At 42.4% G+C, this 18744-nt stretch overlaps 1 protein-coding gene across 1 annotated transcript; it reads right to left on the bottom strand.

Annotated features, from left to right (window-relative positions):
- Positions 1-4850: 4850 nt before the first annotated feature.
- Positions 4851-12901, bottom strand: mex3a (mex-3 RNA binding family member A). Its single transcript, XM_083907384.1, has 2 exons — positions 12406-12901; positions 4851-6010 (listed from the first exon to the last, which is right to left on the bottom strand). Exons 1-2 carry the CDS (start codon positions 12884-12886, stop codon positions 4863-4865), a joined length of 1629 nt encoding a protein of 542 aa, XP_083763510.1. The 5' UTR covers positions 12887-12901; the 3' UTR covers positions 4851-4862.
- Positions 12902-18744: the final 5843 nt, after the last annotated feature.

The raw sequence follows: 18744 nt of genomic DNA, 5'->3' as shown, positions 1-18744 counted from the left end.
TCGAGGGTTAAAAACAGAGCGAATCCTCGTCCTCTCGTCTGTCTTTGTCAACACAAAGTTTCCCTTTTTCGGTTTTATCGGTTTTATCAGAAACACAAAGACGTCGTCTCGACTTAAAGGGAATCGTCTTAAAACACTGAAACATGATATCATGATATGTCTTCATTTCACTCGTATCCACCCAGTGGCCTCCAAGACGTTTGGGTAAAAAACAAGAGTAATTCTATCAATTCTACGAGATGCTTTCTTTTAATTTAATAAACTCTAAACGGAGAAGTGATGCAGCTTCCCTTCATCGCGTCCTCTCTCCTTGGGATTTATTCTTTGGCTACGTCTCGACCTATTTCCTTTTTTCCGAAAACGATGGAAAAGTCGGTGCAATGCGACTTTGAATTCAGAGAAACTTTCCTATCACGGTGATGAAAAACACGTCTGAAGATACGCTTTAAGTGCAGGTCATGAGTGAGGAAGAGGTTTGTGTTAAACAATTCTCAAATATCTCAAATTCAAGTGGTCCATAAATGGCAGGAATATTTCTATCTTTAAAAAGTGAAGGGCGTTTTATATAATATTCCACACTCCAGCGCATGGGAGCCTGTGGAAGTTATGCAGGGTTCACGGCATTGTTGAGCTCACGAGATGCATTCAAAGAACCCGGTAAATCCCGTCACTGCAGGGGATCTCCGGGGGCGCAGAGGCTCAGAGGAGCAGCTCCGAGATGCATTCAAGGACCCTCTCAACGTATGTGCCATTTCAGTAAACACTCACTAAATGCTGCTGCCACCTTGTGGTAAGAGATGTAGCACAGATTTAGTCATTGCAGTAGAAAGTGCAAGTGTTGATTAAAAAAACAACATCATTCTGAATAGTCATATTAACTTTTTATGTCTCTAGTCCCTAACTTGGGATTCCAAGAACATATTATACGGTTTATGACGTCACTTTACAGATCAGTGAAATGTTCCTTGTTTCCTCACTAGAGGGCGACTCATCGTCCTGAATCCATAACCTGCACTTAAGTCCATGTGATACGACCCTGACATAATGTCTAATAATGACTTTTACACAGAGAAACGCAGCCTTCAGTGTTACTGAAATAATGAATACGTTGAATTAGTGAATAGAGTATTATTTAAAGAAACTGTTTATTGTCCCAGTAAAGTCTTATTATTATTGCTTTTCATCCCAACATACATAGAACCTGTGGGGGGGGGGGGGGGGTAAACTTATTACATGTTCTATTCTTTTGAGTTTTGAAGATCGGATCTATACATAAAGAATATGACTCGTTATTATTATTATTACACTTTATAGTCGTGTCTGGTTAATGTCTCATCTATATACTTTGGACGTTCATCCATTTAAACAATATTTCTTAAATGCATGGATCTATCTATCTGATATACTATTATTGTCAAGAAAAAAGGCCGTTGGGACAAATATATTAAAGATTTACTCTCCCTAAAACATTTGGACAGTGACACTTTGGGCCTTTGGGTTTCCCGAAGTCATACTGTATTTACATATTCTCAGAAAGTACAATACTCGTTCACTTATACAGCGCCGAAACTCTCTCTTCAGGAAACCAGTGCAAAACTCAACCTAATTACTACGAGTACTACTGCAGTATTAATGCAATACAACAAGAACCACCAGAGTACAGAACGTGATAGGGTCGATTTCTATGAAACATATATTTCACCATCAGTGGTCGGTTTGGTTTTTATCAAATGTTTTTATAATTCATTTTAATAAGGTGCTTTACTCTATGTTTGAAGTCTTTTAAGAGCCTAATTTCATGAATCCCTCGAATCCCCAACCCCAGTATTTTTGATTCACATTCTATTTTCCATTTCCCAAAAAGAAAAAGTACTTAAAAAGTCGTCCAGGGGGCGCTGCTGTCAAAAGGCCAACATTGCTACCTTGTATGCTAAGAAGTAATGACACAAGATTTCCATCATCATCATCATCATAATAATAAGATTAATAGTCATAAAATCAAAGATTAAGGCAGAACACAAACACTATAAAATACTCAAAAGTTCAAAAACAGCGTGAAGAACTGCTTTGAATTGACGTCAAAATCTTAAAATCCAATAAAAAAAAACACTGTGCAATTTGTCCTTTCAGAATAAAAGGTGCATCACACCCGTGGTCTTAGATGGAGGGTTCAGGGTCACCGTCGCCCTGAAAACACCCTGAAAACACCCTTCAGTCCACGTGTGATGACCATTCTCTCAGAGACCGGGTTTGGAGTCTGAGACCAAACACGACGATGGACTTTTTTTACCGAGACAGAAGCCGAGTCGAAGCCTGTAACATGTGAGTGATGTGTGTGTGTGTGTGTGTGTGGGGGGGGGTCTCATCTACACTTCCTCCTCTTCCTCCTCTTCATCATTCAACAGCTTTAATCCCTCCTGAAATCCCCAGACTGGGACTACAGCAGACGCAGAGGGTGTGTAATTTGATTCAGCATGAGTGCTGGTTAAATGGGGCGTTTCCTCTGCTTTCCTGTCAATTACAATTGTCTGATTTCATTCTGGGAGCTCTGAAGCGAGGGTCGGGGGGGTCAGGGGGGGGACGGGGGGGTCAGGGGGGACGGGGGGGTCCATAGTGAAGGGACAGCTGCTGGATGTCCTGGTACAGTAAGAGCTGAATGGATCTTTATGGAACTTAACCCTGTGTACGATCACGTCATAGACAAAGAGCTAACCGCGGTGTTTTGCTGCTACGCTCTTAGAAATAAGGGTTCTCCAAAAGTGTTCTTCTACGAGGGCTGAGGTTCTACCTGGAACCATGTGTTTTTTTAAGGGTTCTTGGTGACACCATTGTGATCCAGAGAACCCTTATATTTATAAGGGTCCTTTTTAAAACCCTTATAAAAGATTCTACCTGCAACCATTTGTTTTTTAAGGGTTCTTGGTGACACCATTGTGATCCAGAGAACCATTTAAATTAAAGGGTTTTATAAGGGTCCTTTTAAAAACCTTTATAAACCCTGGAACAAGCTGAAGAACCTGATATGGTTCTACTGAGCTCTTTTATTTCTAAGAGCGTACACTGGTTTCGTAGGCGGAGCCAAGTTCAGCTACTGTCTTTCAGACTTTGTGTGTGTGTGTGTTTGGGGACAAAAGAGCCCCCCCCCCCCCCCCCGCAGAACAGCAGTGGGTTAGTAAAGGGGGTGAATGATGGGGGTAACAGGACAGGAGGGGGGGGGGGGGTGCTCTGAACCCAGCTGCATCCAGGCCTGTAACAGAGGGGGCGGGGCTATCTCTGCACGACTCCCCCGTCTCAGTCCACACACACACACACACACACATGCGGTCCGCACCTGGACCGGCCCATTTGCCTAATTATCAAAGGGCCGAACAGAGCCGTGTCCGAGGGCTCGGCGGCCCACGCTGAACCAGGTCCAGACAATGCAGCAGCAGCAGCAGCCACCCCATAACCCCCCCCCCCCCCCCCAAAAGGAGCGTTTTCCAAAAAGCCGGCGATGAATCTGTGAAGCGGCCGTGAAAAGAAAGCCACTCCCTAAGAAGGAAGAGAAAGCAGCGGCGGAGGATTCAGTGTGGAGTCACAGTGTGGAACACCTGCTCCTCCACAGCGCTGTAATTACAGGGGAGAACCCGAGCGCCGCGGCCTCAGAACGCTGTTAGTAACCAGGAACGTGGAGCGAGGATCAGCGACGTGGGATTGGTGTGTGTTTACAGTGTCAACTCCTCTGCTGCTGATTCAGGAAATGTATTCTCTTTCCTTCTCGGCTTCTGTCCACGCACTAAATCTCCTCCTTATTTACAAGAGAAGACGCTCGCTCTTTTTTATCCCGATATCGTTGTTGTTGTTGTTTTGATATCGCCAAATGACCGCGGAGACAATAAAGCGCGGTTAAGGTGGCTTTGAAAACAAGTCCGTCGGGGGGGGGGGAGACAGATGTCGAGGAGCAGCCAAGTGGACGAATTCCAAGGCTTCTTTTTTTTCGGCCTCACAAATTAAATCAGTGCTTTAAGCCACATGCTCTTCAAGAGCCGCGAGGAGCTTCTCAACAAAGTGTCATCAATGGCTTCTCAGAGCGTTCGTCTATCCCAAATACATCTGAGCTAATTACTCTAAATAAATCACGTAAAATCCTACTCTCTTCTGTTTTAGTATGAATTCATATGGTCTATAAGACTATACCAGGTATAAGAATGAAATAAGGAAGAGTTTTTGTTGTTGTTGTTGTTTTTTTTGCTTTCACATTTTCGTCGTCTTGAAATGTTTTTTGTTGTTTTTGGACCAATTCTATCAAACCACATTCACAGTCCAAGCTCCTGAAATTTCAAGGTTTACGGATGATAATCCCATTTTAGACCAAGATGATTGTAAGGTGCAAAATTATCCGTGTTTTTGTTTGTTTTGTTGGATCTCTGGGTCAGTCAGGTGCGCGCCAGGTACCTCAACAATCATCTTTCTTCAGTATAAACCCACTTCATGATAAAATAAAAATTTGAATAATAAAATGTTCACATTACGACCTCTGCCCACTTCTGTGATTCATGGATGAAAGACAGCAGCAGTCAAAAAACCGAAAACGCAGGGTACTATACTTCTCTTATGAACAAAACCTTTATAAAATATATATGCATATTTATATATTTATATATAAATATAAAAGGAAAAACTTAAAAATATTTCTTATACTTTTTAGTAAAGCAAGCAGTGCCTTCTAAAATATCTGCTTGGTTGTTTTTAATTTTCTGAAAAAACAAAGTGTGTATCATAATAATAATCATAATAATAACAGGAAATAATGATTAAACAAACACTGACAAAAATAACTCATGATAAAAACTGATGTGGTTATTTTTTGTTTTTGTTGTTTTTTAAGAGAATATTCGGATGGCCTGTGTGACCTGGGTGTGGCACACCGGGCACTCCGGGTGGTTGAGCTCACAGATTCGGATGGCGCACTCCATGCAGAAGAGGTTGTGGCCGCAGGGAACCAAGGCCGCCGTCACTTTGCTCTCAAAGCAGGTCATGCAGTCCCGCACGATGGCCGGCGGCGAGTCCGGCACTGGAAGACGGCCAGGGAAGCCCTCTCCGGCGGAGGTGGGCTCGCTGTGGGCGCGGCGGGCCTGGGCGTGAGCCGAGCCGCCCACGGACACGATGCTGGCGACCGAAGAGTTGCTGTTGCTTCCCCCGCCGCAGGACTCGGGTAAACTGGGGGAGAGTCTGGTCAGGGGCAGCGGGAGGCCACCGAAGCTCTTGGAACGCTGCTGGGCGTAGAAGGCCACCTGTTTGGGGTAGTCGGGGTCGCCCCAGCTCTGGGTGCCCTCTGATCCGAAATAAGAGCAAGGCTTGTCTCCAGAGCTGGAGAAGTTACTCTTGTTGTAGATCCCGCCTCCCTCGCCTCCGCCTCCCCCCCCCACCATGGCATCTGAGAAGTTCTGGCGGTAGCTGCTGGTGAGCGGCTTGCGCTGGCCCCCCTGCAGCCCCCACACCTGTTGCAGCCGGCTCTCCAGACCGCCACTGCTGCCCACGGGGCTGCTGCCACCGTTGGGCCCCATGCAGTCGTTCTCGTTGTTGTGGTCGTGCAGGCCGCCCGTCCTGAAGGCGATGTGCGCCTCGATCTCCTCGCGCGCTCGCTCGGCGTTGCTCGGCGACCCCGTGATCTCGAAGACGGGGTCGCGGTCCCGGCTGGGCGTGACGATGTACGTGCACGTCTGCTGCTGGATGCGTTTGATGGTGGAGCCTTTGGGCCCCACGACCAGCCCCACCACGCGGTATGGCACTCTCACCTGGATGGTGGTCTGACCGGGCAGAGGCGTGGGCGGGGAGCCGCTGAAGGACACGCCCAGCTTGTTGCGGGACGCCCGCAGCATTGAGAAGTGCTCCGCGGCCGAGATGATTTCACGACGCGCCAGAGCGACGTCCTCCTTCCGGCCGGTGATTAAGAAGACGGGCTCCTCACCTCGAACTGGGGTCTTGATGTAGGTGTTGGTCTTGGCCCTCAGGGCCTTGATCTTACAACCTGCAGACACAAAGGTGCATTTTAAAATCAGGACGATTCAAGTCGCAACATTCTTTCTTCAAACTTCACCATCCATCCGTCAATTATCTACCGCTTTATCGATTTGTCGCTGACATAGGGTGAAATGCGAGGTCAAACCATGGACAGTTCGCCAGTCCATCGCAGGACCACATATATGTTTGTGACCAGTTTTACTTAATATGTCGCAGCTTTTTAAAGGTCATTGTCGACCACTTTTTCCTCCACGTGAGATTTGCAGGGAGCTAGGGCGAGAGGCAGCGTACACCCGGGCGGATTGCCCGTCCATCACAGGACCAACACTACCATTCACTCTCAAATTCACCGACTGAAATTCAATCCAGAGGGTCCATTGCATGTTTTTGGACAGTGGTGGTTTTTGGAGCAGGTAGCTAACCGGGTCGCTTTAAGCCAACAACAGTGCTAGCTTCTTGACCAGCGTGAATTTTAAATGTAAATAATACTGTTCTCCACATGAGGGGCACGGGGGACTGGAGACATGGTACGACCCATGTCCAATCAACCTCTGCTTGTTGTTGGACAGTGTGAAGAAGCCCGTTTGCCTGCAGAGAAAACCACGCCCACCCAGGGAGAACATACAGAACAGTACAGGCCCCTCATCAAACAGCAACCCTCTTGCTTTGAGGCAACAATGCTCGCCACAGCGCCACCATGTGAGTCCAATACAAAACTAATAGTCTTTTCATAGCATGTCTGTGTCTAGTACTGAAGTATTTGTGTCATATTTAGAGTTTATACATCACATCAGATATCCAATCAAGAGACTTTGGCCAATATTAGATGGATATCAATACCAAGATATATGTATACGCTCATCCCTGAATGAGTCCAACACACAATCTACTGAGTGAGTGGGTGGAGATACTCACAACACAGACATCTATATATATATATATATATATATATATAAATATATATATTTAAACTACACAAAACACCAGTTTGTGTTATTTGTGTACAGTTTATTTTTGTAACTTCTGGGAGAAAAAGGCAGCTCGTCTACGCTTTTATTTATGCTAAAGTTATTTTTGTTGTACAGTAAGTAAGTTTTTATTTGTTTTGAATGGATAAATGTTCACTTTTGTCTTAAGTTTGCTTTTGTGTGATCACATGATCACATTATCTTAGACAAACTGGATTGTTTTGATGCCGTAATTTGCCTCAACTCACTATGCATTGAATCAATTTTTGACTCGAGGATCAAAGATTTTGAATCGAATCGTGAGCGACCCAAAGATTCACATCCCTAATAAATAAATGAATATATACATATTGGCAGGATGCTGGTGAGAAATCTCTTAGTAACCTCTCCTTGAACTTCCAGTACTATCAGCAGGCGTACGCCTCATTTTTAAGGCGATTCATTGCTCCTCTGTACGTCCTCCCTGTTTTTCATCAGGGATAATTAAACGCTTCTGAAGCAGAGGCTTCACATGAGAGAGTGCAGGTTAATGTTATTTCATGACAAATTGCCCCGACAGTGTAATGGGACACAACAGGCATACAGAGTAAATCAGTCATTATTTAGGGAGGATTGCCCAAGTACGACTGAGGTCTTGAAGATCGTAGCAGGAAAAAGAGAGAGCAGCTCTGTTTGTTTTACCCCCCACTGAGATTCAAGCATCACACGTGACAGCCGCTAAACGTCTGACACTTCCACGTTTGTTGTCGGGTTGGACATCGTACGTGTCCTCTCAAAGAGAGTGGGTTAGGACGAATCATTAGGCGTCTACTCTGTGCTTTGGATCACGGCAGCAGGTAAGAAAAGGTTTAAAGACGCCTGACGTTGATGAAGAATTTCTGCGTGTTACTGCCCTTTTTACCGCCTGATATTAGACCTGTTCATGCCCAAAGGGGATCAAAGACCAATTTCCATATTCCATTTTTTGACCTACGTCACATCTTTGTAATTCATCCGAACGTGTGTCTCTATAAAAGAATAATCTGTAAACAAAATAGACCACGATCAGGTCACTGAAGACACTAAAGTTTTACACTTTTAGTGTAAGCGTGAATTCCAATTCCTATCTTAACCCTCAATCTCAAAAATACTGTCCCGATTGTCAGAAAAATTAAATTAAAAGTTTAAGGGCTGTATCGCCCTCAATATTCAGATTTTCCGAGACCACCCTTGGGAGCAAGGCCTACCCAGAATGCATTGCGTGTTTTCACATAACAAAGATGGCGCCTAAAGCAGCGAAACGAGTGCGAAACAAATGAAGTATTTTCTTTGTTAATAGAGATATAAAAATGATTTTAGTTTAGGCCCATATTATGGATTACTGACGTCATTGTTGCCTAACATTTATTTTTATTTGACCATCTTTTGTCAATAGTCGGCCGGTGTGGTTTACTTTTCAATAAGTCGTGGTGTGTGGTAACTGTCAGCTGAATATTTGTATGAGTATCATCTTATAACTAACTGACAACCTAATAACTTGACTGACAAACGGATCAGAATAAATAATCCTGACGTAAATGTCTTCTTCTTCTTCTTCTTTTTTGGAGTTGACTGACTGGACGCAGCTTTGGCGTTATTCTGCCCCCTACAGTCTGAAGACGTATCTGCATTTAAGGGGTGTCCCATTTCTAAGTGACAAAATAACCCTCAACACTTGGTTTTGAGGTCAGTTAAGATTAAGGGTTAAGATAGGAATTGGAATTGTCTCTAAGATACAGGATCATCCTCTGGAATCAAAGACTAACAAGGGAAACAATCACTCAGTCGCTGAGACTACGTTGTTCAAACTAATTAAAGGTCTGAATCAGAATCAGCTAAAATCACCACGCTTGTGTTTGTTGAGATCCACGGTCCGGCTGTCTTTGTTTCCCCCGTTAAAATTCAAATCTTACAACTTTGAGTACAGAACAGGAGCAGCGACTGCAGACAAAGAGGCACAAAGTAAATCCACATGAGCGGAGCATCAACAAAAGAAGGCGTCTCAGCTCCTCTGAAGCCCCCGACCACATTATTCAGGACCTGTTTGTTTTTGCTGATAAATTAGCTTTGGCCAAACGGTTCCTCGGTCGCCTCGGACTCTTTGTGCTCCTCGCTCTCTCTGAACCCCTGCTGACAACAAACCATGTGGTATTAAGAGTGTGCAGTGAAGTGGGGCTCATGGGCAAGGGCGTCACAAAAGGTCAGGGCCCCCTAACTGCAAAGGGGGGGGGGGGGGGGTGGCCCCCTAAAAACAGCCTGAAACTTCATTTTCTTTTCTTTAATTCACAGAAAAAGACCATTTCTCAGGACTCCCTTTAGCTACGACGCTAACAGCAACCGGTCATATGTACAACACGTGTGCTCTCCATCGCAGGGCGGCGAGGGAGTTGGTGTAATTCGATGTGGGGGCCCTCTAAGACACATTAGCCCGGGGGCCTCCAAACACCCTTGAAAGGCCTCTGCTCATTAGAATCCCCTTGTGTCCATTTACAAGGCGTGACTCCCGCTCAGGTCGGCTTTTAATTGGCTGTTCAGCTGCAGCCAATCACAGGACAAGACAACAGGAAACAAAAGGGCTCACACCAAGAGCCCATAGAGTATATATATATATATATATATACACTTTTAGTGTTATTATAACAGCCTCTATTTGTCAAAAGGGAACATTAGAAGAAAACTCTTTTTAACTTAATGTGAAGCGATTTCTATTTTTACAACTTTTTGATGAGATGATGAAAGACGAAAAATAGAATCATATCATCAAATAAAAGTTACTGCAAATAAGAAGAAACAGATTCTTTTAAATATTGTTATATATAAATATACAAAAGGATTCCCATATCCTGGTTTAACTTCTCGCTGAGTCACCAGTGTATGAGGCATTTATGTAGAGTCAGTGTGTTACAGGGTACACAACACAAACTGTATCATCACTTACTGTTCATGACATTATCTGGAGTAGTATCAGTGCAGTATCAGTGCAGTATCAGTGTAGTATCAGTGCAGTATCAGTGTAGTATCAGTGTAGTATCAGTGCAGTATCAGTGCAGTATCAGTGTAGTATCAGTGCAGTATCAGTGCAGTATCAGTGTAGTATCAGTGCAGTATCTGTGTAGTATCAGTGCAGTATCAGTGTAGTATCAGTACGTTACCACACTGTCAGGGAGACCTGGACCTCATGGTAACTCATGATAAAGCACTATAAATATTTAAATATATCAGAGCTGCATCTAACGACTTTTTCGTAATCGATGAATCTGTCGATTATTTTCTCGATGAATCGTTTGGTTCATAAAACGTCGATCAGTGTTTGTCAAAGCTGGAAATGACGATGTTCTCGAACGTCTTGTTTTGTTGTTTTGAATGATTTCTTTGTTTATGTGGAGCAAAGAAACAAAGAAATTATTCACATTTAAGAAGCTAAAACGATCAGAAATCTGGTTTTAATAATGAAAAAAGCTTCAAATTGATTATCGATTATCAAATTTGTTGGCGATTAATTTAGTCAGCAATCAATGTAGGGCTAACTACTGTTAGCCATTATAAGCCATTGTTAGCAAAGCAAACACGCGTAGGTTAGCCACAAACATTTAACAGTACTATAATATGGCAGCCATCTTGGAATCCAGTGTCTTGCCGATTCGGAAATTCCAACTGAACGGAAAATAGCACTTAGCATTATTTAATGTTGCTATGCTAACTAAAAATCTGTTTTGATTTGTTTACATTATTGTAAATATCGTTTCAGTTCTAAAATACAGCACATAGTTAGAATGTTATTGATTATTCAGACGATTCAGACATTCATGAACATCTCTTTCCAAACACAGTGACTGATGTCACACACTTAGGTTTGTTTTTGATTTGCACGATAAATAAATAAATAAAAAAATTTGAATAAAACTTTTTTCTTCACCAGGAGTTGGAAGAGTTGGTGTATAGATAAATCAATAAAAACTCTAGTTATGCCAACAGCTCATCCCTCTGCAGCGTTCCATTAACACTGGAACTGGGAAGTCAGAAGTTTGAGTGACGTCACCTCAAAGTTCACCACGTTTAACTCGAGAAGACAGAAAAATATCAAAAAACGCGGCCGTTAAAGCGACTCCAGTGGATAAGAACGCGCTACACTAGTGTTTAGCTTCTGTGCGATGTTTGTTTACTGTGAAACAAAAAGTGCGATTAACCATTAAAAGTGGCCGTGTTTTTGTGGTGGCGGCCATCTTGGAATCCAGTGTGTGGGGTCGGGCGAAAGGAAAAATATCTGAGTGGAAATTCCAACTTTGAGTTTAGACTTTTGGATTCTGCACCACCGACTGATGTCCCTGACATTTATTTATTGTATTAAATTTTATTTAAAAAAAATTTAAAAATGAAAAAACATTATAATGAAAATCATCCTGTAAAGAGTTTGCATCAGTAACTAAAAAACAAAAGCCCTGATTTTTCAAACTCAAGTGTGTGAACACGCCCCTCCATCTCCACATTTCACACCTTTGTTTGACAGCTGCTCTGATTCAACTCCTGCTTCTTTGTTAAATAACAATATAACATAATATAATATAATAATATTAATAATAATATTAATAAAAACATATTCTACAATAAAGAAGCTGAACTTTCTAACTCCATTTGTGTAAAGACAGAGAGAGAAACGAGGAGAGCACGCGACTCCATTGTCCAAGTGTGTCAGTGGGGCAGTGCGCAACATAAACAAGAGGAGGAAACATCAGGATACATTTAGAAACATCCTCTCTCTCTCTGCTCTAACACTGTTATTATGAGTATTATTATTATTATTATTATTATTATAATCCTTATTGCCTCGTGTTGCTCACACACACACACACACACATTCCTCTCCTCTCGTCCCCTCACGTTGCCTCTCTTTTTTTTTTTTTCCTTTTTTTCAAACAGTCTGGCGCGTCTCAGACGACAAAGGAAGCAAGTGCTGCTCCTGTGTGTGTGTGTGTGTGTGTGTGCGCGCGCGCTGACATTGATGGCGTGGATGTGGAATAATTCGCCCAGGAGGGTGTGTTTGTGTGTGTGTGTGTGTGTGTGTGTGTGTGTCTGTGCACATTCAATGTAATGTAAACAATAATAATAATAATAATAAAAAAAGTATATGATAAAGAGAATGAGAAACAAAGGCAGCAGCAGACAGAAGAACTTAGAGCAGGGAAAAGTGGGAGGCTGATGCCTCGAGGGGAGTGTATTTACACACACACACACACACACACACACACACACACACACACACACACACACACACACACACACACACACACACCACTCCCTTTCTTTGTCAAATAACACCAGGTAACAATAAGAAGAAGAGGATGAGGATGAAGATGATGAGAGGACAGGGTCATCATCATCCTCCTCCTCCTCCTGATGATAAGTTGAAGGTCCTCACCTTGTCTGCCCACTATCTCAGCCACATGTTCGGAGCTCGGCACCGGGACGCACTCGGTGATGTTGCAGCCTCGTCCTTTGCCCTCACTCTCGTACAGGGCGCACAACTTGCTCTTCCCCTGCAGCAGAGCCGCGTCCCCGCCGCCGCTGCTGCTGCTGCTGCTGTGGTTGTGGAGCTGCTGATGCTGATGCTGATGCTGCTGATGCTGATGCTGCTGGTGGTTGTGGTTGTTGTTGTTGTTACTCCGGTCCTGTACTCCTGTTGTCGGGGCTCCGCCGCCGCCGCCGCCGCCTCCGTCCTCGCCTTCCCCGAGCCCCAGCAGAGACAGCTGGCCCAGCGCGACCCTGAGGGCACGGGAGTCGTCCTCGTCCTCGTCGGGCGGCACCAGGAGACCCTCGCTCCCGAAGCCGGAGGCGGCCAGATCCCCGCCGAAGCCCCCGTTTTTCTCCATGATCCCTGCTAGAACCAGCAGGCTAGGCATGGCTAACAAAAGAGTGTGTGAGACAAAGACAGAGGAAAGAGAGTGGAGAACCAGCACCGAGCCTCCTCCTCCTCCTCCTCCTCCTCCTCCTCACTCCCCCCTCTGCGCTAGTCCCGCCCATAGACCTGCCCCCCCCCCCCCCTCTCTGTGTACAGTACAGTCACAGTGTGCTGGGAAACTGGGTTGCCAGGTCTGCGTGACACAATCAGCCCACTCAGTATAAAACTGCTGCTTCTACGTTTCAAACGGTCGGTGTAGCGGTTAGCGCTCTCGCCTTTGCAGCAAGAATAAGTATAAAGAAATAAACTGGTGACATTATAAAACAATAAGAATAAAACAAAACAATCCTTGATTTAGAGGTTACTCTGACACCTGTTTACAAAAATAAACGTTACGCAAGTTACGCAAATCTATGGAAGCTCGTTTCTGCCACTTGGGGAGAAACTGCAGATACCAAGTCATAATTATGAGATACTTTTATCTCATAATTATGACTTTATCTCATAATATTGACATTTTTATATCTTAATTGTGACATTTTATCTCATAATTATGACTATTTTTGTCATAATTATGACTTTTTATCTCATAATTTCGACTTTTTATCTCATAATTTTGACTTTGTATGTCATACATTAGACATTGTATCTCATATTTATGACTTTATATTTCATAATTTCGACTTTTTACATAAATTTGACTTTATATCTCATACTTTTGACATTTTACCTCATAATTTTGACTTTTTATCTCATAATTATGACTTTTTATCTCATAATTTCAACTTTTTATCTCATAATTTCGACTTTTTATCACATAATTTTGACTTTTTATCTCATAATTATGAATTTTTATCTCATAATTTCAACTTTTTATCTCATAATTTCGACCTTTTATCTCATAATTTTGACTTTTTATCTCATAATTTCGACCTTTTATCTCATAATTTTGACTTTTTATCTCATAATTTTGACATTTTATCTCCTAATTTGACTTTTTATCTCATAATTTCGACTTTTTATCTCATAATTTGACTTTATATCTCATAATTTTGACATTTTATCTCATAATTTCGACTTTTTATCTCATAATTATGACTTTATAGCTCATAATTTTGACTTTGTATATCATAATTTTGACTTTGTATATCATAATTTTGACTTTGTATATCATAATTTTGACTTTGTATATCATAATTTCGACTTTTTAATCTCATAATTTCGACTTTTTATCTCATAATTTCGACGTTATGCGATTCAACCACGGCCAACTAAATCCGTTCAAATGTAGGACAGTCCCCGCGGACCTGGCAACCCCGCTGCTAAACGGGACACAAGGCCGTCTGCACGGTAGATGGGGCTGTTCGATGTGAAGCTCCGCCCAGTCTGGTTTACACGGCTCCCCCCACTCCCACCTCCTCCTCCTCCTCCTCGCCGAGACAAAACGCGCCGCCCTCCTCTTCTACCATTCCGTCTCAGGTTCCCGAGCCCGTGGCATCTCCCATCTCCCCCCCCCCTCCTCTTCCTCTTCCTCCTCCTCCTCCTCCTCCTCCTCTTCTTCCTCCTCCTCGCGACACTAACTGACAGAAAGAAAGACAAAGCAGCTCCGCGCGCGCGCTCATCCATACATATAGTTGAACATGAATTTGTTTGTTGTTGTTGTTGTTGTTTGTTTGTTTGTGATAAATAACTTCTATTAAAGCGTGTAAACAGCGTGCAGAGAGTGAAGTGCGGGTGCGCACATGGTCTTCCTCAGGAGGAGGAAGTGCTGCATTATGGGACGTGGAAAAAGCTCCAGCATCATCATCATCATCATCATCCCGCTCCCGCGTGTTCAGTCTGGAGCGGAAATGTCAGACTTTGGGATATTTGGTTGATTTTATTTTTTATATATATATATATAATATATATAGAAAAGTATATGTATATATATTATTTATTATTTTATTTTTTAGTTATACTGGGTGAGGGTAAAAAGGTGGGTGTGCGCGAGGGTTTGCAGCCACGCTTTGCGGCAGCTCGTTGTTGTTTGAGCGCTGCGTCGATGCGCACGAGGACGTTATTATGGAGAGAGAGGGGGGGGGGAGAGAGAGGGCGTCTGGGGGTGAGGTGCACGAGGACAAGAGACACAGGCAGCGTTCGTTAAACCGTGAGCAGGGGCGGACACACGAGGACTGAGGGTCTGTGGACGGAGAGGAAGGAAGGAGGTGGAGAGAGAGAGAGAGAAAGAGAGAGAGAGAGAGGGAGGAGAGAGAGAGAGAGTGATGTTGCTGCAGCTCCGTGAACAAAGAACCACGCCGCCGTTTGGTCTCGCGCGCAGACTCCCCAAGATGTCCTCGAGAGAAGCCACGCCTGACAGCATGGCCGTGGAATAACACAAAGACTCACAACTGCAGTCACATTCACATTCATATTAATAATAATAACAATAATAATAATATTATAGTTATTATTATAATCATGACACAGCTTCTTCTTTTACATTTGAGCTCATTTTACAAACTATCTGCAACTTAAATGTCAACAAACAAACACAAAATAGTCAAAGGTCTCATTGATTTATCACTGAATATGTGTGTGTGTGTGTGTGTGTGTTTGTTTGAATTCACTCTCCATTAAATCCATCTATCGTCCCCTAAAGCTCAATTCTGAAAAACGTGTTGTTTTTCCACACAATCTGAACTGTAACACACACACACACACACACACACACACACACACACACACACACACACACACACACACACACACACACACACACACACACACACACACACACACAGTGTCTCTGAACATAGAAACTTTGTAAAAATCATTGTTGTGATCAAATGACACCATGAAGGAGGAGGAGGAGGAGGGTGGAGCAGGTGTGTTTGCATGAATAATTATGGTCTGGACCAGGGAGGGGTGCCTTCCCCATGGGTGTGTGTGTGTGTGTGTGTGTGTGTGTGTGTGTGTGTGTGTGTGTGTGTGTGTGTGTGTGTGTGTGTGTGTGTGTGTGTGTGTGTGTGTGTGTGTGTGTGTGTGTGTGTGTGTGTCAGTAAGAGGCCGGGATTAAAACACACAAAAACTCCACCACAAAAACAGCAGCGATAGGAAGACGGCGTCCTGGCCCTCGTCCTGGTGAGGTGGACGTGGTCTAGAACCAGACCAGGTCCAGACTGGCTCTGGTCTGGCTCTGGTCTGGCTCCATTAACACAGGTCCACTGAGAGTCCAGCAGTCCTGATCGATAAGGACCATGGATCTGGGATCAGCCCTGACTCCACCCTCTGTGTCTGGATGACTGAGTTCTGCTGGAGTCTTGTTGGAGATGCTGCTCTGTCACATGACCTTTGTGACCCTCAGATAAAGTGTGTGTGTGTGTGGAGCTCAGAACAGACCTGTAGCTGTGGGCTACACGTGTGTGTGTGCGTGTGTGTGTGTGTGTTAGCTGCAGCATGCTAAGGTCATGCTACTACAGCCATAAAACACTCCCTGATCTTGACCATCTGTTCTTCACAGACGTGGTGTTTTTGAGGCTGCTGTCTTTGTGGAGATGCTCCTCTTTGTGCTCGTGTTGCTTTCACCTATAGACGTGTGTGTGTGTGTGTGTGTGTGTGTGTGTGTGTGTGTGTGTGTGTGTGTGTGTGTGTTGTGCTTTAACGTCTGAGGACCTCCTCCTCCTCCTCCTAAAGGACGTCCACGGGCCAGATGTCCTTTTCAGGACGTCTGTGGTTTTCCCCACCAGCACAAAGGCTGCTGCTGGCTGAGCAGCACGTGCTGAGGCCACAGTGAGGCCACAGTGAGGCGCTCTCTCTGGACCATGACGTAAGAGCTTCATGCTAATGACAGTGTGTGTGTGTGTGTGTGTGCGTGTGTGTGTGTGAAATCAAATATTTCATTTAAAGATTTAAATGTAAACAGAGGATCATCATGTGAGTTCCTCACTGTACTTAAAGGCATAGTTCCATTTTGTTTTTTAAACGTATAAAGACTGAAGTAAAACTTCAAAAAAAAACATTTTTTAGCCACAAAATCTGTCTGCTTACAGTTTATTATAATTAAAATATGTTTGTTATTTAACTTTTTTTTATTGACTTTTAAGGTACACACCAAGAAAAAAGCAAAGGAAAAATTATATATTTGCATTTTTATTATTTTATTTATTATTATTATTTATTTAATTATTATTATTACATTATTTTATTAATTATTTGTATTTTTTTATTATTTTATTAACTTAAGATAACAATAACGACACTCAATATATATTTATATATATATATATATATTTTTTTTTTTAATATTAAATTAGACCCGACAGTATTGCATATACAGGCCTCTACCAAACGGTTGATTCGTCTGTTCATAATAAACATGGTTTGCATAATTCATAAAGTACAACATTCAGAATAAGTCACATTAATTTATCTATATCATTAATTTTTGATATAGTGACTTTAGTGTGGTCGACCAAACGGTTAAGTCGTACCTTAAAGGGTTAAACATGTCATAATAATATAAATAAATCAATACACAATTTCATTCATTTATATATATATATATATATATATGTATTATTTTATTGTCTCTGAGAGCACCACAGTCCTCTGTCTGTTTGTCTTTTGAACAAAGCTGTTGTTCCTCTTTAGATGTTTTTAAACCTTTTGAAAAGTGGAAAATGAAAAGTGCATTATAAATCAAATCTATTATTATTGTTATTATTATTATTATCAATATTAATCTGCAGTACATGAGGAGCTCTGGTGCACTCAGGGATGTTGTGATGTTGTCAGCTGGGAACATGAGTCAGGTGGAATGACTTCACTGCTTTTTACGGCCATGAGGTCATCACACACACACACACACACACACACACACACACACACACACACACACACACATACACACACACACACACACACCCCTCAGTCTAATCACATTGATGCTGTCGACGCCTAGTGATGAGTAAGGATCACCTCACCACTTCATTCCCGTATGATGCTGCTGCTGATGATGATGATGATGATGATGAAGATGATGATCTCATCACCTCCAGCTCAGTTTGACTCTCTCTCTTTTATTCTTCATTGAATGTCAGTGGATTCAAATATAAACATTGAGTGAACTCTGTTAAAGACTCTGTTTATTCATCAGTGAAAAATGATCAGAGTGAATGACTCACTGAGTTATAGATGAATGAAGAAAACTGTTCTTCAGACCTTTGATAAATACACAATATTGACCTTAAAGACCCACAAAGACGTTCAGGTCAACACAACATAGATAAATACCACAGTTATTTCAAAGTGCTGACAGAAAACACTCGACATCACACGTGAACTGAGTCAAAGAGCAGTTTTAAAACAAACACATTTCTTAAATTATCATTATCAACATTTCCTACAATATTGATTCAGTTAGATTAGAAGACAAAAAATATTTTTCAATATTTAAAATGTACTGAGCCACTTTTTCATGATGGAAATCTATCATGACCTCACCCACACTTAAAGATATGATAGAGCTCATTTACAGTCGTATCTGTGACACCTGATATTATTTTCAATTGGAAAAAACTAATGATTTCAGCACCAAAGTACAAATATTGTGTTCTTCTTGTCTGTTATTGTTATTTTAGCTTTAATTTAGATGAAATCCATCCCATACTGAAGGAATTTACTTGTTACAGACGCAGAAAGGTCAGAGGTCGACTATTTTGATCATCGATCAGTCGGTTTGAAGCTTTTTTTTCATGTATAAAACCAGATTTCTGATTGTTTTATCTTCTTAAATGTGAATATTTTCTTTGTTTCTTTGCTCCATAAAAACAAAGAAATCATTAGAACTGAATCGTTTTGGTTTTTGGACAAAAACAA

The sequence above is a fragment of the Microchirus variegatus genome (genome assembly GCF_963457635.1).
Source record: "Microchirus variegatus genome assembly, chromosome: 20".
Lineage (NCBI taxonomy): Eukaryota > Metazoa > Chordata > Actinopteri > Pleuronectiformes > Soleidae > Microchirus > Microchirus variegatus.
Note: the sequence above shows the minus strand (reverse complement) of the source record. Positions and strands in the feature narration are given on the sequence as shown.